Below are 22941 nucleotides of genomic sequence, written 5' to 3' on the forward strand. Positions count from 1 at the left end.
GAGTGCTCTACCGCTGAGCCACAATCCCAGCCCCTATATTTCGATCTTTAAAAAAATCCCTAAATTTTCAAGGTGAAAAGATTCGATTTATTACAAATAGGAACATGAGATAGCTAAGGTTCCCATACTCCTAACCGAAAGCGGGTAACCGTTTTGTATGCTGGGATATGTAGTCCCCAAAAGAGCTGTTTCTAGTCAAGATGGCCGAGTTGCTCACCATGCGCGAAGGGGCGGGCCTCAAGGGAATCTGGGTCGCGAGGGGATTGGGCGGCGCGGGGACTCAGTAGGCGGGAAGTAAAGACCAGGTATTAGAACCTTTCTACTGAGGGAAGCTGAACACCCTGAAGTATCGCGAGATTTTGGGGGATCCAATGGAACACGCAGCTCCGCTTATCACTAGGGGTATTTGTTGGGGGCGGAGCTCCAAAGGGAGCTACCCGCGAGTCGTAGGTGCCCAGCGTAACGGCGTTGGCTGAGCGGCCGCTCCGAGGAGCGTAACCGTGGCCATGAAGGAAGAAAAGGAGCACAGGCCTAAGGAGAAGCGAGTAACCCTGTTAACGCCCCCGGGGGCCACAGGCAGCAGCGGTGGGGCTTCGTTGGAAGGTGCCAAAGGGGACGATAAGCAGGACCGCAACAAGGAAAAGAAAGAAGCTCTAAGCAAGGTGCCCAGCGGCAGCTGGCCCGAGAGGGCGGGACGGGTCCATGGCTCGTGGAGGTTGCTGGAATGGGGTTGTTTCTTCCTCTATGGGTTCTTCTCTCTCTTCGTCTGAATGAAAATCGCTTCACTTTGTCTTGTATATTAGCCCTAAATGGGGGGCGTCCCTCCTGACCAAGCTCTAGGGTGGGGTTAGGGAAAGAGGGAATTCCCCAGACAAGGGTTTAGGTCCGAGCTTCTAGATGATAATGGGAGGGGGGAGCGGAAGTAAAGGAATGAGGAATATAGTTTAATTGGGGAGAATTATTAGTGAAGGGAACATCGGGGTGGGAGTAGTTTGCGGTAGGAATATTAATCGAGGCGAATTGGGGGAGAGGGCTAGGAGGATTAATTGTCTGGAAAGGCAGATCGAGAACATACTGTTTTGAGAGCAGTGGACGAATTTTTTGTATGCGTTATGGAGTTTTTACGTCTTTAAGCTGAATGGTCAAGGATTTTGTTTTAGGGTGTGTTAGACGTGGATGAGAGATACTACTAAATTCAAATTTCATGGCAAAAGACCAGGGATGGCATGCTAATTTGCTACTAGATCTATTGGAAATGAATAGTAGACAGTGTTTCCCAAAACTGGTAAACTGTGCGATAACAGCAGAACCGGAGGTTTTCCTTGCCCCAGGCGGTTTTCATCTCCAGGAATTTTTAAAAACCGCGTTAGTATTACGTTTGACTAATTCTGAACATTGGACTACAGAAGAATATTTTCTCTTGGGTTTTAATAAGTGATCTTATATTTTAAAGCCGATCTTCAGGGACTGTGATTCTTTCAGGTATGATAGAAAGTTGACTTGTACTAATTTTATTTTCCTTATTCATTTCCTAAGGTGGTAATTCGAAGATTACCTCCCACTTTGACCAAGGAACAGCTTCAGGAACATCTTCAACCTATGCCTGAGCATGATTATTTTGAGTTTTTTTCTAATGACACTAGGTAAAAGAAAAAAGAGGGAGGGGTAAATGAAAAAGGTTTCTTCCATTCTTTTTACCTTGTTAGTGTTTTTCATTTGATTTTTGATCCTGTCTCTTTAAATGTGTACTTGTAATTCAGCCAGACACATGCAAGTACATTTACTTAATTGCTTTCTTCTCTGCAGTCTGTATCCTCATATGTATGCCAGAGCATACATCAACTTTAAAAACCAAGAGGACATTATTTTGTTCAGGGATCGCTTTGATGGTTATGTATTCCTTGACAATAAAGGTGAGTCTTTGTAACTGAACTAGAAGGGGAGTTTGTCATTTTTATGTTTAAAACAATATACAAATGGCAGTGTTTTCTCCATGACTTTTTAGGTAGCTTTTCTAAAATCCTAGGTGATAAAATGTGTAACATTTAAAAAGCTTTACACATTTGATAAACTTATTGTATTCTTATAAATTGGTAGTCCTGGGTATTTTTATTAACTTGTTATTTCTTTAATTTGATCAACTGAATGAAATTGCCACAGTTTTCTCTTTGTGAGACAGATTTTTTTATTTTTTTGTCCTGGATTAGACCTTCTGTTTTGACTGTTTAGTCACAGCAGCAATTCTGGTAAATGACTCTTTAAACTTGTATGACAAGTTTTAAATATTTACTTCTCACCCTGCTTCAAGGACCATTTATTTAATTATTTAATTCATATCCTTTAAGCCAACAGTTGTATATAATTAAAACATCAAGTTTGATCCTCCTACATTATATCCAGAAGGGTCTAGTCTACAGGGAAGGCATATTTCTGCCTTAACTTGTTTTTTATTTTAAACCTGCTGCTTGCAACACTTAGCCAGAAAATATCCAAGTTGCCATTTCTTACCTTTTGGGGGGCTTTGTAATCATAGGTAAATGGTGTGGTTTGGTTTGTATTCTTAGTATTACTTCAATTTGGTAAATTTTATTAGGGATTATGCCAATAAAAGCTGAAGAAGGATTGCCAACTGTGTTTGTCCAACTTTTTTTTGTGTGTGCTGGGCATCAAACTTTGGGCCTTATGCATGCTAAGCTTGTGCTCTACCCCTGAGCTACATCCCTGCCCTACTCCCACATTTATTAATTCCCTCAAACCATCTAGTTTTCCACCCTATTTTTGGAATAAAAGGTGGTTTTCCATCTTTTTATAACAATAGATAGTAATGATTTCCTATTTACTTAGCTTGGAAATCCAATTTGTGTTTGATTTTTACATTTCTTTTTAAAACTTACATTTAATACAAGTGATGAGTCTTGTCAGTTTAATGTTTTTATTGTCTTATTCTCCTAGACCTAATTATACTTTTATATTTTATGTCCTTATCAGCTAATGCTTAGACAACTACTGTCTGTAAATTTACAGGATTTTCTATTTATATTTAATTCAATGTATTGTCATAAAATTAATCTTTTTAAGTTAACAGTTGTGGAAAAGAATGAAAATATGAACTCAGATTGTTAGCCAAAGCCCTCCATAGTCTGGCCTTGCTCCTGCTTTTTCAGCCTGTCTTCCACAATTTCCCTCTGCTTTAGTCTCGTTTATTTATTCCATTCCTTCTCAGATATATCACAATTATTTAGCTAATCTGATTCTGCATTTGCTAGGATTTCTTTTTTAAAAAACATTTATATTTTTAGTTGTAATTGGAGACAATACCTTTATTTATTTTTATGTGGTGCTGAGGATCGAACCTAGGGCCTCACATGTGCTAGATGAGCGCTCTACCACTGAGCCACACTCAGCCCTCTTTTTATAAATATATTTTTTAGTTATAGATGGACCCAATACCTTTATTTTATTTATTTATTTTTATGTGGTGCTAAGGATGGAACCCAGTGCCTCACATGTGCTAGGCAAGCTCACAACCACTAAACTATAACCTCAGCTCCATTTGCTAAAACCACATTTCCTCTATGACTGCTTTGTGATGCCTTTAGGTCAATTCTTATTCTCATTTATGCCAATGATCAAAGTAGTAGTTTGTACCTTGTGTGACATTGTTCTATGGCTAGAATCTGGTGAATTTTTTCTAATAATTGTTTTGTTTTTTTTTTCAATTGAGATATAAATTCACATACCATGAAACTCACCTATTTAAAGTATATGAGTCAGTGGTTTTTGGTATATTCACAAATCTGTGCAACTGTTTCCAGAATGTTTTCATCATTCCAGAAAGACACTTAGGTCTATTAGTAGTCATCTCATATTCTCCCCTTCCCCCAGTCCCTGACAATCACTAATTTACTTTGTACCTCTATGAATTTCTTTATTCTGGACATTTCATATAAACATACATATGTGGTCTTTTATGACAGACTTCTTTAACTTAACATAATGTTTTCAAGGTTCATCCATGTTATAGCATGTATCATCACTTCATTCTTTTTTATTGTTTTTTTCTGCATTATTTAAATTGTGGCAAAATTAATATAAAATTTTCCATCTTAATCATTGTTAAGTGTACATCAGTAGTGTTAAGTATACTCATATTGTGTAACCAATCCAGAAATTTTTTATCTTGCACCAGGCACAGTAGCACACATCTGTAATCACAGCAACTTGGGAGGCTGAGGCAGGAGGATCACAAATTCAAAGCCAGTCTCAGCAACTTAGTGAGACCCTATCTCAAAAATAAAAAGGACTGGGGATGTAGTTCAGTGGTAAAGTGCCTCTGGGCTCAATTCCCAGTACCAAAAAAAATTTTTTTATCTTGCAAAACTGATACTTTACCTATTTTAACAACTAGCCATCTGCTCCCCATACCCTTCTACTGTCTGTCTCTATGAATTTGAACTATCCTAGATACCTCAAATAATTGGAATCATACAGTACCTTTTTGTGACTGGCTTCACTTAGCATAACATTCTCAAGGTTCATCCATGTTGTATTATGTATCAGAATTTCATTTTTAATGTGAATGTTCTATTGTACATATATACAATATTTTGTTTATCCATTTATCAAGGGACACTTGGGTTGCTTCTACTCTTGGCTAGTAGGAATAATACTGCTATGAACATGGGTGTGCAAATGTGGAATTTCTGGGTCATATGGTAATTGATTTCTTTTTTCTTTTTTTCCTTGGGATTGAACCCAGGGCTTCAAACATGCTAAGCAGGCATCCTAGCACTGAGTTATATCCCTAGCCTCTGTTTTTGAGGAATAAAAAATAGTGTTTTTCCTAACAAATACACCATTTTACATTCCCACAAATAAAATAACAAGTGTTCTGATTTTTCCACATCCTTATCAGCACATGTTCTTTTTCTTTCTTTCCTTTTTTCTTTTTCTTTTTTTACCAGGGATTGAACCAGGGGCATTCAACCACTAAGCCACACCCCCAGCCCAATTTTTATTTTGAGACTTGGTCTAGCTAAGTTGCTTAGGGCCTAAGTTGCTGAGGCTGGTTTCAAACTTGTGTCTCAGCCTCCTGAGCCACTGTGCCCAGCATTTTTGGATTTTGATAGTTGCCATCTTAACAGGTAATAGCTTGTTGTGGTTATGATTTGCATTTCCTTACTTATTAGTGATGTTGAACATCTTTCCATAAGTTTGTTGGCCATTTGCATACCATCATTGGAGATACTTCTTTTTTGTTTTTGTTTTTTGCATTATTGGGGATTGAACACAGGGCCTTGTGTATGCTAGGCAAGCATCCTACCACTGAGCATATCCTCAGCCCTGAGAAATTTCTATTCAAGTACTTTTACCATTTTTTAATTTTTTGTTGTTGTTGAGTTGTAGGAATTCTTTATATATTCTGGATATTACACTTTGTCAGATAATATGATGTGGAACTATTTTCTTTCAGTTATCTTTTCACTTTGTTGAATGTGTCCTTTGTTGCAGTTTTAATTTTTTTTAATTTATTTTTTAGTTATACAATATCTTTGTTTTATTTTTTATGTGGTGCTGAGAATCGAACCCAGTACCTCACGCATTGTAGGCAAGTGCTGTACCTCTGAGCCACAATCCAGCCCTTAAATTATTTTTTAATACCTTTATTTCATTTAGTAATTTTTACATGGTGCTGGAGATTGAACCCAGGACCTCACATATGCTAGGCAAGTGTTCTACCACTGAGCTACAACCCCAGCCCTATTGCACAGTTTTTAATTTTGATAAAGCCCAATTAATTTTTTTAAATATTTATTTTTTAGTTCTAGTTGGACATTATTTTATTTATTTTTTTATATGGTGCTGAGGATTGAACCCAGGGCCTTGCATGTGCTAGGCGAGCACTCTACTGTTGAGCCACAATCCCAGCCCCCAGTTAATTTTTTAATAAGAGTTTTATTGTAGTGAGAATACTTCACATGAGATCCGCCCCTCTTTACATTTATTACTTATGCTTTTTGTGTCTTGGGGTTTTTGTTTGTTTGTTTTTTGCCATTAACAGGTTTTTCTTTCAGCTTTATTGAGGTATAGTTGACAAACTTATGTATGTTTAAATTGTACAATATGATAATTTAATATACATATGTATTGTGAAATTATCACAATGAATTTAGTTAACACACCTATCACCTCAGGTAGTTACCTTTTTAAAAGTAATAGCTTTTTTGAGATATAATTCACATGTCATAAAATTTACCCTTTTAAAGTATATACACATCAGTGGCTTTTCATATATTTACAAAGTTGTGCAACCATCACCACCATCTAATTTTAGAACATGTTCCTACCCCAAAGAGAAACCCCATACCCATTAGTTGTAAACTCCTATTCTCACCACCACCATCCCGAGCTCTGGTCAACCATTAATCTAGCTTCTACCTCTCTTTAAATTTGTCTGTCCTAGAGATTTCTAATTTTTTTTTTTTTTTTTTTTTTAGTACTGGGGTTTGAACTCAGGAGCACTTGACTACTGAGTCACATCCTCAGCCCTATTTTGTATTTTATTTAGAGAGAGGGTCTCACTAAGTTCCTCAGCGCCTTGCTTTTACTGAGGCTGGCTTTGAACTTGTGATCATCCTGCCTCAGCCTCCCAACCTGCTGGGATTACAGGCATACACCACCATGCCTGGCAAGATTTCTAATTTTTTAAAATATTTTTTTAGTTGTAATTGGGCACAATACCTTTATTTATTTATTTATTTACTTGCTTGCTTGCTTACTTACTATGGTGCTGAGGATCAAACCCAACTCCTTCAACGTGCTAGGCAAGCGCTCTACTGCTAAGCCCCAGCCCCAAGATTTCTAATTTTTAAAACATTTTTTTAGATGTTGATGGACCTTTATTTTATTCATTTGTTTATATTCGGTGCTGAGAATCGAACCCAGTGCCTCATACATGCTAGGCAAGAACTCTACCACTGAGCCACAACCCTAGCCCAAGATTTCTAATTTTTTGAAACAAAAATGTATAGGGTTTGTTTTTACATATCAAAGTGCCACATTTTACAAGTTGAATTTAAATGAAAATTTTCTTACCTGCCATATCTTCATTAATGTATTTGAGACAGGGTTTTGCTGTGTTGCCCAGGCTGATCTCAAACTTCTGAGCAGCTCAAGCCATACTCCCAAGCTATTGGTACTACAGGTGTGTGCCACACACTCAGCTTGCTGCCATTGTCACTAATTAAGTTTTTAGTGTGAATTTTGGGCTCCATTGGTAGCCTGTTGATTACAATTGTGCCAGTGTGATTTATGCAATTTGAGAGACTGTCTTCAAATGACTGCCATCTGAGAAGACCTAGAAAATGGTGGATAGATCTCTTGTATCCACTTTTTACATTTTCTTTGTTATAGAAAGTATATATATATTTTTTTTCTCTAAACAGGTCAGGAATATCCTGCTATAGTAGAATTTGCACCTTTTCAAAAAGCTGCAAAAAAGAAGACTAAGAAAAGAGATACCAAAGTTGGGACTATTGATGATGGTACAGTATAGCTTTAGTTACATAATGCTATTGCCATAGACTTTTTAAAAATTAAGTCAATTTTAAGAATTCATTAGACCCCATTATTTTAAATTAGAAAACACAGAATAAAGTTAATGAGAAATGTTATTTCAGTGAAAGCTTTGCTTAATTCTTAGAATGTAGATGGGTTTCTTGCAGAGTTTCTGCTTTCTGGCTAGTGGCATTTCATTCTTCTACCACTGAGCAATATGATATTGACTACTGAGTGGTAAATCATCATGGGTTTATTAAGTAGAAGACAATGGGGGAATATCAGATGTTTCCAAGTACAGCTGTTCCTTGAGGTGCCTTATCATTGTTACAATTATTTGATTTTTAGTTTCCATCATCTTTATAAAGAAGGTTTGAACCATGATGGAAAAGTTTCCATACCCAAGAAACTTCATATAAAGTTGTTGAATTAGTCAGTACTGTTTTCTAGGCTTTGAATATGTAGTTAACCGCACATGTAGTAATTAGGATGAATAAAAAATACAGGAAGTAAAAAACTACAATAAGTTCTATGTTAGGTAGACCAGCTCCAGATTTTAAGATCTCTGTATTGTTATGCTGGACAAGTATTGTGTAATAACTCTGTTATTTTGGGTAAGGGTTTTTTACTGCAAATACTTTGTATGAGAGATTGATATTTTAGGATCATCTGGTTGAATTTCTATCATTTGTTAACATAAAAGATACATTATTAAATAGTAAAAACTCAATAACATAGCTGCTTATTGATGATACCACAGATTTAAATACAGAAGACAGATCAAGTGACATACTCAGCAATGTATAGAAATGAGCCAGATGTATATCTCTTTCTGAGAGATTTCTAGGAAAGAACTACAGGAATTATTGTTGCCTCCTGTACCACATCTAGGACTTTCCCTCCATCTCACCAGTTTATTTTTTTGGAACACCTGATTTTCTATGTTGAATTTACTTAAAGTGAGGTGTATTCATACAGGAATTGCTTATATATTATACCTAATATTCTCTGAAGGTTCCACATATATAATTTTTATTTAGTTCTTCCACAAGTGTGACTCAGATTAGTAGGAATGTTGATTTTTAACAGCAAACTATAACACCCCTGGTGAGTCTATTTAAATGTGTGGTGTCTCATTTTTCTTAACCCAGATTCCTTTAGTAGGTATTAGTAAAGGGAGTTCTAAGAGTAAGGGACCAGTTAAGCCCCAAATAGTCTTATCTTCTGTATTTTTCAGTCTTTTATGAAGTAGAAACTTATCTTCTTTGTTAAGTAAATAAGTATCTTAGATAGTATTTCCTTTTTTGTTTATAAAGTCTCAGTTTTCTGGTTTCTCAAATGATCATTTAGATCCAGAATATAGAAAATTTTTGGAGACTTATGCCACAGATAATGAGAAAATGACATCTACTCCAGAGACACTGCTAGAAGAAATAGAAGCCAAAAACAGAGAATTAATAGGTAAGTGGACAAAGGAATTGGGGCAACAGCTTTTTCATCAGATACCCAAGTCTATCTCCCACTTCCCTCACTTGCTCTGTGTGACCTTGGGGAAGTCACTCCCTTCTCTGAGTTTATTTCTCCTATTGGAAAATGCAGATGATAATACCTGTCTCACAGAATTATGAGAATACATTGATAAGATGGGACAAATTCTTGGTTACCTGCATAATGTCATGTTAAAAAAAAAAGTTTAAAGACTGATAAGGCATGTTTAGACAGTGGTATGTCTTTGAAGATTAACTGGTATTCTTAAAATTTTTTTGACCTGAAAATATGAAAAAATGAAATTAGTTACTGCAAAATTGAAAAACTCTTGGAGAAATTGTAGCTTGAATGTTGGTTCTAAGTAAGGTTGATATTACAGTAGCAGTTCTAAACAGGAGCATAGTCTTTGACTATGATTTCTACTCCTAGGAATTTGTTTTCAGGAAGTAATGTGTTCCAAAAGTTAATTGCAGGAGGGCATGGTGGCACATGCCTGTAATCCTAGCAGTTCAGGAAGCTGAGGCAGGAGAATTGCAAATTCAAAGCTAGCCTCAGCAATGTAGCAAAGCCCTAAGCAACTTAGTGACACCCTGTCTCTAAATAAAAAGTGAAAAGGGCTGGGGATGTGGCTCAGTGATTGAGCACCCCTGGGTTCAATTTCAATCCCCAGTACCAAAAAAAAAAAAAAGAGAGAGAGATGACGATAAGGCTCATAGAATTTTTCAGAATGTTAAAAAATTGACTTATTTTTCGTCTAAAACTTGTTTTTTTATTAATGGCTGCATAAGCTAAGTCCATTTTGGGTAACATCCTTACAATAAATTCCCTTAGTGGAAATACCGGGTCAAAAGGATTGGATATTTTTAGTCTTTTCAATTTGTTTCCACTTGGACAAATTTGTACTCCTATCAGTAAAACAAGAGAATGACCTTTGTACATAATTCTCACTAACTGCAAATTTACTCTTAAAAGATTGATTTATTATTTTAATGGGAGTTTCTTCAGTTTTTAAAAAAGTATTTTAAACCTGTATTGTTGAAATCAAATACTATTAAACTTCTTTTTGATAATACAATTGTGAACTTTCTGTCTAAGGGATATAGTTTTCCCATCTTGGGTGGGTGGCATGAAGTGTCAGAAAGTGGAATCCTTCTAAGGGTTGACAAGTATTATTAACAATCTGTTTATATTTATGTAGCTAAAAAGACAACCCCACTTTTGAGCTTCCTGAAAAACAAGCAGGTAAATCTTTTGTTTTTATAGTTTTCTCTTTAAATTTGTTAGTTCATATTCTATAAACATTTTAAGAGCATTGGGCTCATATAGGAGAAATAGCCACTTTTTCCACAACTATTCTTTAAAAAATTGGTTCCTTGGTCTCACTTTGGCCTTCTCCTTCACTCTGGTTGTGGGACCAGGGGTTTACTCTGCAAATCTGCAGAGCCCTTAGCTTATCCCAGAGACATTCTTGACACATACTGAAAGATTCTGAAAATATAGCAAGGCAGCAGTGGGATTTTAGCAGGTCCTCTACTTTCTCTCTCATTTTCTGAGTAGGGTGGGGGTTTGAGTAAGTGGTAGAAAGTAGGACGGAAAGATGATTCATTTTAGTGAGTGCCTACCATGCCTTTGGGATTGATTAGGTTTTAGGTGATGTTTTGTTTGAAGACTTGTTTCAATGTCTCTTTCTAGAGAATGAGAGAAGAAAAGAGGGAAGAAAGAAGAAGGCGAGAAATAGAAAGAAAAAGACAACGAGAAGAGGAGAGAAGGAAATGGAAAGAGGAGGAGAAAAGAAAAAGGAAAGATATAGAAAAGCTAAAGAAGATAGATAGAGTTCCAGAAAGAGACAAATTAAAGGATGAACCAAAGATTAAGGTATGAAAATAATTGAAACCAACTACATGTTCATTAAAATTGCATGTTTTTTTTGTTTTTTTGTTTTTTTTGGCATGCATCTTGTGTTTGTGTAAATGAGTTTTTTTGGTGGTGGTTGTTTTTGGGGGGGTTGTCCTTTTTTGCAGGGGGTGGTGGTACACAAGTAAAAATCTTTCCTATTAAAATTATTTTTTAAATTATGATAATTTATAAGGATTAAGTATTGTATATGATATTATTTAATGAATATCTTTTTTAAAAATCATTTAAAATGTTTGATATTTGGACTATTAGTCTCAGTTCACAGTAAATGAGGGCTCAGGGCTGGCTGGCATGAATTTTGGGTTTTTATTCAGCTTTTCCTTCATAATTGATACATGAAGTTGCCTCATCTGTTTGTTTTCCACTGTCTTCAGGTACACAGGTTTCTGTTACAAGCTGTGAATCAGAAAAATGTAAGGACCAATTACATGATACAGAGCACCTAGTATCATGTCACACACACAGGTCTTAGCTCCTCAGTCCTTTGGTGGTGGTGGTAGTGTTACCTATTAAACCCCTTCAGACTGATGTGGGTCTTTTTAAAAGCTGAGCTATTTAAATTCCTACCCTAAAATGAAGCTGAGGTGATTTCCTAATGTTCTGCTTCAATGACATACAGCCAGAGGGCAACCAGGCCTATATACCTCTTTCTCATCATCTTATATGCCTCTTATAACTGGCTGCCTTGTGGGAGAACTAGGGATAAATATCCTGCATTAAGTATTTTTCCCCTCTCACATGACTCCTATGTTATCTTGCATCTGAGAATCTGTGAGTAGCAGATTCTGATCAGTGCATTGCATGTAGGAAGGAGAAACCCTGTAGAAAGATCCCAACCTTGCTGCTTTTCTCCTGAGGGCATGGCTTGGGCAGTTCTTACTTCTTGAGGAAGTACTAGTACCTAGTACTTCAGAAAGTCAGAGAACATCTCATAGAGATGGCAGCAGGGTCTCCTTTTACCTTCTGAAAACTCAGAAGTTTATGTGGCTAGGGTTCCCTAAGTCTGCCCAGGACTCATTATTGGTAATAGGTGCTTAGGGGAAGGGGGAGTTTCCCATTTTAATTCTTTCCAGCAATCTCTTTGTCTGCCGTGCCACAAGTGATTTGACTTGCTATTCCTGATGATCAGCAAGGCAGAAGGTAGAGCCAGCCATGCTAGAGACATTCATTAATGTTCTTATTAGAATAATGAACATCTTGGCTTCAAATACAGATGTTCATTAAAGAAATAAGAACACTTCCAATGAAACCTGCACATGGTATCCTCACTTTATACTGGTGCTTTCTTCTTGTCCAGTTTGGACTCCTATTTGCAGTGGCTGTCTGTGTGCTGGAATGCTCCATGCTTAAGTCTTCTGATGCTTTGCCTTTTGCTTGGTGACTAGTATGATGCCTTTACCCTGAGATGAACCTTGTATGAAGCCCTCACTTTGAAACTTAAAATACTTCTATTTTGCCTAAGAATCTCTCTTACTACACTTAAGTGTGGGTATTCTAGAGAGATTTATAGCAGTGATGTGAGAAAGAATAGCATTTTTGAACATATATATATGTGTGTCATATATATATGTGTGTATATGTGTATATATATATATTTTATATATATATTTATATATGTGTGTGTGTATATGTATATATATGTGTATATATATATATATATGCCATTGAATGGAGTTCCTATTCAGTAGAGATGGAACTTCCCCATCTATAATATAAGGCATTTGGATTTTTAAATCAAATACCAGGTAATTCTTGCTATTTATCTCTAATGATAATTTTAACATCATAAATATGTTATTCTCAGGCTCAAGGCAGAATTATTCCTGCAATGGATCTCTCCTTTGGTGACCAAGATATTTGTCATTCCAAATTCATACCCATAGATAGTTCTATAGTAATGATCTGCATAGCATTTTGAGTTTGTGAAATATTTTCCCATCAAATTATATTGATAGACATGCTGGTGTGCTACAAAGCATACTTGGAGGTGTGCATTGGTTTACTTACAGGTTGACCCATTCAAAGCCAAAGGAGTCTTGATCCCATTGCCACAAAGTGATTAAACCACTTAATTTGGGTGGATAACACTTTCACATTAATAGCATTACTATTCTCATGCACTAATTGTTCACCTGAAAGATTAAGAGAACCTGCAGAAATATGGGGGCCTTCTACAGTCTAAACTTTAAATATTTAGTAAATTGTTTTAATTGAATCCAAAGACAGTGCCCCACTCTTCAAAATAAAACAACATGTTTTCTTTAAAGTTGCTCAAGAAACCAGAAAAAGGAGATGAAAAAGAGTTGGACAAAAGAGAAAAAGCCAAGAAACTGGACAAAGAGAATCTGAATGATGAAAGACCCAGTGGGCAAAGTTGTATACTGTCCAAGCATTGTGAAGGCGAATTTAAAGATGAAAAGCCAAAGAGGTCAGTCAGTCAAGGGCTCTTGGCTATATTTGATTGCTAGATGCTAATTTCATTGCTATAACCTGGAATTGTATTTGGATTAAGATAAAACTGTTTAATATAGGATAAGGAGACAAGGAGGAAGGTCAGATATTCTGGTAACTTAATCTGGATCAATAATTTTGGGGTCTTGTTGTTTTCTAAAACATTAGTATTTTTTACCTTGCTGTAAAAGTGCAACCTCACTGCAGTGGCCAAAGCAGAATTAGTGTTCCTGCATTTGTGGTTATGTTTGAGGGTTCAGTCTCTGTTTTCATGCAGATCTGAAGATGAGAGTTGCAGAGACTATAGGGAGAGGGAACGAGATTACGAACGAGATCAGGAGCGCATTTTCCGTGAGAGAGAGAGACTAAAGCGGCAAGAAGAAGAGCGCCGAAGGCAGAAAGAGCGCTATGAGAAAGAGAAAGCTTTTAAAAGAAAAGAAGAAGAGATTAAAAAAGAGAAAGAAGCACTTCGTGATAAAGGAAAGAAGAATGAAAGTACAGAATCAATAGGCAGCTCAGAAAAATCTGAAAAGAAAGAGGAAGTGGTTAAGAGAGACCGCATAAGAAACAAGGTACTGCTTTTTGTTAAATTTATTTCACAAGGATTTGTTTTCCTCTTATGGCAAATGTAAAGGGGACAGCTTATAGTTTATTGTAGATACTTTTTATCTGGTGCTAGGGATCCAATCCAGGGCCTTAAAAGCACTTTGCCACTAAGCTACATCACCCAGCCCCTACTGTAGAATTTTTTTTGAGAAAAGACAATTAGGAAATAACTCTATTAAATTCAACATTTCACATCAGAGCATATATCCTATGCATATCATTGTTTCAAGAGAGAGTGAGAGAGGAGAGAGAGAGAATTTTTAATATTTATTTTTTAGTTCTCGGTGGACACAACATCTTTGTTGGTATGTGGTGCTGAGGATCGAACCCGGGCCGCACGCATGCCAGGCGAGCGCTCTACCGCTTGAGCCACATCCCCAGCCCTACTATGGAATTTTTAAGGGAGAAAAACTATAACCATTCATGACTTTTTTCAGTCTTTGATGGATTTTTTGTTGACTATAGAAATTTCAAACATTCACAAAAGTAGAAAAAACAAGATATCATTAACCCCCTTGTACCCATCACCCAGCTTCAAGTTATCATTTTGTGGCTATCCCATCCCTACTGCTACTGAATTATTTTCAAGGAAATCCTAAACATTTAATTTCTTGTTTAAATATTTCAATATTAGAAGTAGTCTTTATTTTTTCCTTTTGTTTTTATTTTTATTTTTTTAAAGAGAGAGAGAGAGAATTTTTTTTTTTAAATATTTATTTTTTAGTTCTCGGTGAACACAACATCTTTGTTGGTATGTGGTGCTGAGGATTGAACCCGGGCCGCACGCATGCCAGGCGAGCATGCTACCACTTGAGCCACATCCCCAGCCCCTCCTTTTGTTTTTAAATATTTATTTTTTAGTTGTAGTTGGACACAATATCTTTATTTTTATGTGATGCTGAGGATCGAACCCAGGGCCTCACACGTGCTAGGTGAGCACTCTACTGCTGAACCACAACCCCAGCCCCCCACCCTTTTTTTTTTTACTTGGAATTGAACAGCACTCTACCTCTGACCTATAGCCCCAGCCTGAGTATTTTTCTTAATAATATAATCTCACCAGCATTTTCACACCAAAAGAACTAACAATAATTCCTCAACATCCTATCTACTCAGAGTTCAGATTTTCTCAATTCCTAATTGCTTTATTAATATCATATATTCATATAAAGGTCCAGAAATTATATTTGCTTGAAATATCTCCTTAAGTTCTTTTTTGTTAGAACTTTACAGTTATACATAGTAGTTGGGAGTTCTCTCTTAACCTAAACAATTCTCCCTTTTTTTGTTTTCCTACCATTATTTACTTGTTGCAGAAACCAATTTTTCTTGTAGAGCTTCTCACATTCTAGAATGGCAAATTACATGTCTTTGGTATCATTGAACATGTATCTTCCATTTTTCCTTGTAATCAGGTGCTGGAGTTGTGGCTTAGTGGTAGAGCACTTGCCTGGCATATGTGAGGCCCTGGGTTCGATCCTCAGCACCGCATATAAATAAAAAAGTAAAATAAAAGATCCATTTACAACTAAAAAATATTTTTAAAAAACTAGTAATAAACAACTGAGGTTCTAGCCCAGTGGCAGAGTGCATGCCTAATGTGCACAAGGACCTAGGTTCAACCCACAGTACCCAAAATAAAGAATTAAAAAAGAAAAAAATAAAATTAGTAGTTATTTCTAGGGCAGAGGCCAACAAACTTTCTGTAAAGGACCTCATGGTAAGTATTTAAGGCTGACTTCAGCCCTAGAAAAAAAATGAGTGTGACTGTGCCAGTCAGACTTTATTTACAAAACCAGGCCACCTGTAATCTAGACACTTGGATATATTCAGCCATAATCTTTGGCAAGAATACTTTTTAGGTGATGCTGTACTTCCTTTCGATTGCATCACTTCAGGAACCATGGTGTCTGGGTGTCCTTTTCTTTGTGATGCTGTGATTAATCAATAGCAGTTTTACTGTGATTATAACAGAATGTCAGTGAAAATAACTAGCTGAATTATTTATGGATAAAGGGTCCTAACTTCTCAAATGGTTCTGCATAAATAATTGTGTGTGTGTGAAAAGAATATGTGCACACATACATTAGAGACAAAGCAAATATGATAAAATGTTAAAAGTAATCTAGGAGAAGGACATGTGGATATTTATTGTAGATAAATAAGCCATTCTCTGAAGAGGTGGTTCACACAGTGCCTATACTGTATATTATACTCATTTCTCACTTTTCTAGTAAATGCCTGTCTGTATGAAAAATGACAATAATAATGCTTTAGCTGGGCACAGAAGCACACACCTGTAATCCTAGCTACTTAAAAGTCTGAGGAAGGGCTGGGTGCAGTGGCATACTCCTGTAATCCCAGCTGCTTGGGAGGTTGAGGCAGGAGGATTGAGAGTTCAAAGCTAGCCTCAGCAATGTAAGACTGCTAAGCAACTCAGTGAGACCCTGTTTCTAAATAAAATACAAAATAGGGCTAGGGATATGGCTTAGTGGTCGAGTGCCTGAGTTCAACCCCCCCATCCCCCCAAAAAAGAGGCTGAAGAAGGAGAATTGTGAGTTTAAGGCCAGATTAGGCAGTTTAGTGAGAAAAAAAATGCCATGTTTGTAGCATGTTCTATGGATCTGAGATCAGAATTTCAGGGAAATTTCTAATTTAAGAGTTTTCATTCTTTTATTGCATCATTCTTATATTTGTTTTCACTTCTAAGCATTTTTGTGTGTTTAGTGCTAGAGAACAAACCCAGAGGCCTCACACATGGTAACTAAATGCTCTACCATTGAGCTATATCCTCAACCCCTCCTAAACACTTTTATGTGGTGTTGCATTTTAAAGTCAGTTTACTGATGGGGAGAAGAAATACCTGATGGCTGTGGTTTTGAAGATTTAAAAAATTCAAAGTAATTAGTTCATGTTGAAATGGTTAAGAAAATTAGGCGGTTGATTTCTCAAAATTTACCTTAGGCATATAAAATAATACTTACAGAAGTGTTTGCTTTTCTTTGGAGAGAGTAGATGGACAATTGTCATATACTGTGTGCTCAGTTAGTTTGGTATATATTAATACATAATTTATGACTCTGAAAACCCTATGTGAAAGCTTAATAGAATGTTATAATATGTACATATTTTATTTTGCTTCAGGATCGTCCAGCAATGCAGCTCTACCAACCAGGAGCTCGAAGCCGAAATCGACTTTGTCCCCCTGATGACAACACCAAGTCTGCAGATTCAGCCACACAAAGAAAGGAGGAAAGTGGTATTAGCCATAGAAAAGAAGGAGGAGAGGAGTGATAAGTTCACATGGTCATAGGTGTCCTGACTGTGTAGGCAGCCAAAGAGCACGTATTAAGCAATCCAGAAGTGCCTTCAGGGCAAAGGAATAGAGAGAAAGAAAGGAGGTCGCTGTGCTGGTGGGATACACTGCAGAGGAGTACGTTTTGTGTCAAAGCAGGAATCTGATTGCCGGCTCAGAATCGGAAATTCAATTTCATTGTTTTTGCAATTTCTACAGATTAATTTTAAAGTGTCAGAAAAAGATGGTGGTAGATATGCCTTGTAATTTACAGGTGGGAAATGTTAAGTGAGGACTTAATTTAATATGACATGAAAAAAGAGAGAGCAAGCTGGCTCTAAAATCAAAAGGTGTTACTAATCCTGGATTGAATTTTCTGCTTTTGAGTGGAGCAGAGTCACTTTGAAGTCTTGTTCAGATCTACTTATATTCCATTGTTGGTGATAACTATTGACTTTGTGTAGTGTAAGAGCAACAAGCACATAATTGTACAAGTACAGTGAAGAACAAATTTTTACTAATGCAAAAAAATTTTTTTTGATGCAAAAATTTTAAATAGTCACATTATATCTAGATCTTATGTCCTAAAATTTTAGGATTAGTGTTAGGTTTTTGCTTGCTTACGTGAGCTTAGCATCAATATTTTTAAACATCTCATTTTGCCCTTAGCATTTTTTTTCTATTAATAGGTATAATATAGTCCATGTTTGATTCTTGACAATACAGTCTTTGTTTTATCTTAGGTCTCATGACTTGAGTGCATACTCTCTTCAGGAAGGAAATTACACCAATATCTGTTCCTGTAAAATAGCAGCTTTTAGTCCTGGCTTGTTTTGTAGTGCTTTCAATAAATATCAGTAGCACTCAAGTATAGAGCTAAGTGTGTTCATTTATTTATTTTTGTGGTAGTGGGGATGAAACGTAGGGCCTCATGCTAAGCACACTCTCTACCACTGAGCTTCATCCCCAGGCCCAAGCTAAGTGTGTTTACTAACTTTACTCAATAGCTATTGGTTTTAAGAAATTGAACTTTGATACTGAATTAACCTTTTGAGAATTTTGAAAGGGGATGATCTGATATTAGTTTTTCACTAGTCCCAAAAGGAGAGGATAAAGTCAGGGCTAACTGATCTTGTTCTATAAGAACCAAAATATTTGGACAACATTCTTGTGCTTCTGGCTTGATTTTCTTCCAGCCAGCTCTTTCTGATGTGGCATAAATTGGTCTTTACTTAATAAGTCAGTACTTTATATTTCCTCAGGTTTTAGAAACAGTCCCAAGAAGAAGATAGAGCAGATGAAACTTGAGGACATTATGCTAAGTGAAATAAGCCAGTCACAAAAAGAAAATAAATATGATTCCACTTACATGAAATACTTAAAGTAGTCAAAGATCATAAAGTAGATTGGCCGTTTTCAAGAGGTGGGCGAAGTGGGAAATGGGGAGTTATTGTTTAACATGTAGCATTTCAGTTTTATAAGATGAGAAACTTATGGAGATGCATGGTGGCATTGGTTATACAACATTATGAAGGTATTCAAAAATCACTGAACTGTACTTTTAAATGATTTAAGGGGCCAGTTGCAATGACACATTCTTGTAATCCCAGCAACTTGGGAGGCTGAAGCAGGAGGATTGCAAATTCAAGGTCAGCCTCAGCAACTTAGCAAGACCCTGTCTCAAAATTAAAAAGAAAAAAAGACTGAGGATGAAACTTAGTGGTTAAGTGCTCCTGAGTTAAATCTACAGTACCAAAAATAAAATAAAATGGTTAAAGGTAAATTTTTGTATTATGTGTGGCTTTGTTTTTTTTGGTACCAGAGATTGAACCCAGGAGTGCTTTACTACTAAGATATACCCCCAGCCCTTTTTTTTTTTTTTTTTTTGGTATCAGGGATTGAACCTAGGGGCACTTAACCACTGAGCCACATCCCCAGCCCTTTTTTATAATTTATTTAGGGACAGGGTCTTGCTGAGTTGCTTGGGGCCTCTATAACTTGCTGAAGCTGGCTTCAAACTTGATATCCTCCTGCCTCAGCCTCAGCCTTCTGAATCATTGGGATTACAGGTGTGTACCACCATACCTCATTATGTGTATTTTACCATAATAAAAAAAATTGGGGAAAATTTTTTTTAAAAATTAAAAAGCTCATAGAAGAGCCATTAAAATGATAATGAAATAGTCTTCAACTAGGACAGAGTACTAAAATAAGGGAAGAGAAAATTTCCAAGAGAATGGCTGACAATGTCCTGTGTCAAGAGAAAGGTTAGGGAAGACAAGAATTGTGAAGTGTTAATACAATTTAGCATTATTGAAGGCATTATTGAACTTGTGAGAGAAACCATGTTAGGGTGAAGGGTGAATGGCAGTTGGCAGTGAAGATGGGGCCAGTTCTATAAATACGTCTTGGAGTTCAGAGAAGAGATCTGGGCTAGAGATATAGCTGGGAACTCATGTATTTTTAGTTGTTAATTGAAGCTATGGGAGTGGATTCCATCACTTAGGGGGAAAAGGTGAAGTAAGAACTGAAGCAGGGACTGGGTTTGTTGCTCAGTGGTAGAGCACTTGCATTGCATGTGTGAGGCACTGGGTTCAATCCTCATCATCACATAAAAATAAAGGTCCATGAATAATTATATATATATATATATATATACATAATTATAAAACTGAAGCAGACATAGGGCCCAAAGACAGAGAAGGCATAGCCAGTGAGTAGGAGAAAAACGAGAATGGTCTAGCCTACTTAATCTAAAGAAATATTTCAAATAATGAAGTTTAGTCAGTGGTAGAAAGCTTACCTAGCACCTATGAGGTCCTGAGATTAATCCCCAGCACTGGAAAAAAAAGTATTGGCCAACAGGACTGGATGCTAGTGAAAGTTCAAATATGATGCCTGAAAAGGGCAACAGGATTCACTGACTTATAAATCATTAATGGCCTGGAATTATGGGTAATGGAAGCCATTGTGTTAAAAATGAAAAAGCATATAACTTTACAGAAGTCTGGCCATGAAATCAAATGGAGATAAATAAGTAAATATTGATGAAGGATCATTAAGTATGAGAAATACTAAATTATGTTTAAAAGCCAAAGAAAAGCTCTAAGAGGATGAATACATAAGAGAAGTGATACCCAATATTGTAGGTTTCTTGAAAAGGCAGGTGAAAATGGAAGCCAGAGTAGAGGTCAGAGAAAAGGCCCTCCTGAACCATCAGTCATGAGTTGGCACTGCTAGCCTCCTTAACAGCTGGGTAAACTCAAGGCAGTTTTCCTATCAGCACCTCCCTCTTTTCTGTTTGCCTTGCCAGTCCAACTCTGGATAAACCACACTTCCCCACCCCTTTAAATTTCTTCTTTATTCGTTTAGCAAATATTTACTAATCACTGACTATGTGCCAGGACCTGGGGGTCAAGGACTCAAACAAATCCTTGTCCTTAAGGAACTCATGGTCCAGTGGTAGCAAGAGACAAACAAAGTACAGTGCACAATGTGAAAAGGACTGTAGTAGGACAGGAAGGTGTGGGAGTGTTGCTAGAGAAAATCCCTAAACCAGATCAACTGGTAAAACCACAGGAGGGACCTGGAATGGTGATGGCACACCTGTAATTCCAGCTACTTTTCAGGTTGAAGATCCCAAATTTGAGGTCAGCCTCAGCAGCTCAGCAAGACCTTGACTTAGCCGGGCATTGTGTTACATGCCCATAAACCCAGCACCTCAGGAGTCTGAGGCAGCAGGAGGATCTAAAATTCAAAGCCAGCCTCAGCAACTTAGTGAGGCCCTAAGCAACTTAGCAAGGCCCTGTCTCAAAATAAAAATAAATAAATAAATAAGGGCTGGGGATGTGGTTCAGTGGTTAAGCACCCCTGGGTTCAATTCCCAGTACTGCAAACAAACAAACCACAGGAGGGCTCTCCTTTTTTTTAAAAAAAAATTTCTTTTTTTTAATATTTATTTTTTAGTTGGACACAATATATTTATTTGTTTTTATGTGGTGCTGAGGATCAAACCCAGTGCCTCGCACATGCTAAGCGCTGAGCCACAACCCATCTTGACATCCTTTTTCAGTGCCATTTTTCTTTCCTTTTTTTTTTTTTTTCGTTCTCTAGTTTTCTTCCTTGCTTTCCCTTCTTCTTGTATTGGGGGGGCAGAGTAGGGACTACTTCCTTATTATAATTTCATATTTTTTTTCTTATTTTCTGGGTGAAGGTCTCCATATGTTATATCATTTGGTCTCAAACTCCTGAACTCAGCTAATTCTCCTGCCTTAGCCTCCCTAGTTGCTGAGACTGCAGAGATGCATCACCATGCCCAAAGTATAATTTCATATACTTACTAAAACTTATAGGGGTCAGGAGTTTAGCTTGAAAGGGTAGCCTGCTTGCCTAAGACCCTGGGTTCCAGCCCCAGCTGAAAAAAAGGGGGCTGGAAATATAGCTCAGTGGTAACATGAATTTTTAAAAAAATAAACTTATAAATAACAGAAAAATTAGTTCATTCCATTTTTTTGTCTATTTTTATTCAGACTGGTTTGATTTCTTGGTTGTTTTTTTTTTGTTTGTTTGTTTGTTTGTTTTTGCCATGCTGGAGATAGAACCCAGGGCCCTTTACATATATAGGCAAGTGCTTTACCACTGGGTTACATCATTGACCCCTGATTTCTTTGGAAATAAAGACAGTATGAAGCGGGGCATGGTGGCACATGCCTATATACCTAGCAATAGCAACTTGGTAGGCTAAGGCAGAAGTGATCAATGCCAGCCTTAGCAACATAGCAAGACCCTGTCTCAAAATAAAAAGGGCTTGGGATGCAGCTCGGTAGTAGAGCGCCCTGGGTTCAACCTCTAGTAATGTCTCCTCCACAGCCTAAAAAAAAGGGGGGGGGGATACAGATAACTCAGAAACTGGATATCAGCCTTTATTGAGTCCCTCCATCTGTTGTGTTCCTCGCTGTGATAGAGGAGTGATACTAAGGGAAGGCAGGAAAAATTCTAGGATTGAGAACATTGAGGGTAGGGACCTCCATGGCAGTGAAAAAGGATGCCTTGAGCATTTCTGAGGCTCCCCTTCCAGATCAGGAACTTACTCCCTTCCCCAGAAAGCATATACAAAGTGGTCCTAAGATCATAATTTAGCTCTGGTGATAAAATTAAGCTCTAACATTCTATGGTATCCACAGGTATTATCTTTAAACTACTGCAGCTTTCTGTTGGTATATAGAACTTTGTGTGTGTGTATGTATGTATGCGTGTATATATATATACATATATATATATATATATTCTGTATGTGTATGTGTGTGTATATATATATATATACATTTTTGGGGGGGTGGGGTGGGTGGGTACCAGGGATTGAACTCAAGGGCACTCAACCATTGAGCCACATCCCAACCCTATTTTGAATTTTATTTAGAGACAAGTTTTCACCGAGTTGCTTATTAGCACCTCCCCATTACTGAGGCTGGCTTTGAACTCATGATCCTCCTGTCTTAGCCTCCCAAGCCACTGGGATTACAGGCATGTGCCAATACCACATCTGGCAGAACTATTTTATGGTGGCTGCCTTCAGTTTTTTTTTTTTCTCTCTCTCTTTTTTAGGAGGGGAGGCAGCATTCTGGGGA

The 22941-nt window shown here is 37.0% G+C and overlaps 1 protein-coding gene across 2 annotated transcripts; it reads left to right on the forward strand.

The window, feature by feature from the left end:
• The first annotated feature begins 408 nt into the window (after positions 1–408).
• On the forward strand, positions 409–18182 carry Upf3b (UPF3B regulator of nonsense mediated mRNA decay). 2 transcript variants are annotated; one of them, XM_005319366.3, is made up of 11 exons: positions 409–662; positions 1537–1643; positions 1807–1913; positions 7446–7544; positions 8908–9018; positions 10244–10287; positions 10738–10920; positions 11337–11375; positions 13230–13390; positions 13691–13985; positions 17164–18182. In XM_005319366.3, exons 1-11 carry the CDS (start codon positions 507–509, stop codon positions 17311–17313), a joined length of 1452 nt encoding a protein of 483 aa, XP_005319423.1. In that variant the 5' UTR covers positions 409–506; the 3' UTR covers positions 17314–18182. The 2 variants fall into 2 exon arrangements, with proteins under 2 accessions (XP_005319423.1, XP_005319424.1); XM_005319367.5 differs by lacking the exon at positions 11337–11375.
• The last annotated feature ends 4759 nt before the right edge of the window (positions 18183–22941 follow it).

The sequence above is a fragment of the Ictidomys tridecemlineatus genome, chromosome X, assembly GCF_052094955.1.
Source record: "Ictidomys tridecemlineatus isolate mIctTri1 chromosome X, mIctTri1.hap1, whole genome shotgun sequence".
Classification (NCBI taxonomy): Eukaryota; Metazoa; Chordata; class Mammalia; order Rodentia; family Sciuridae; genus Ictidomys; species Ictidomys tridecemlineatus.

Excerpts from the sequence above, each read along its gene's own strand:
- Upf3b (XM_005319366.3), top strand. The coding sequence starts at position 507 with ATGAAGGAAGAAAAGGAGCACAGGCCTAAGGAGAAGCGAGTAACCCTG. Across the intron at positions 7,545-8,907 it reads AGTTGGGACTATTGATGATG|ATCCAGAATATAGAAAATTT; the intron begins GTACAGTATAGC and ends ATGATCATTTAG. Across the intron at positions 13,986-17,163 it reads GAGACCGCATAAGAAACAAG|GATCGTCCAGCAATGCAGCT; the intron begins GTACTGCTTTTT and ends ATTTTGCTTCAG.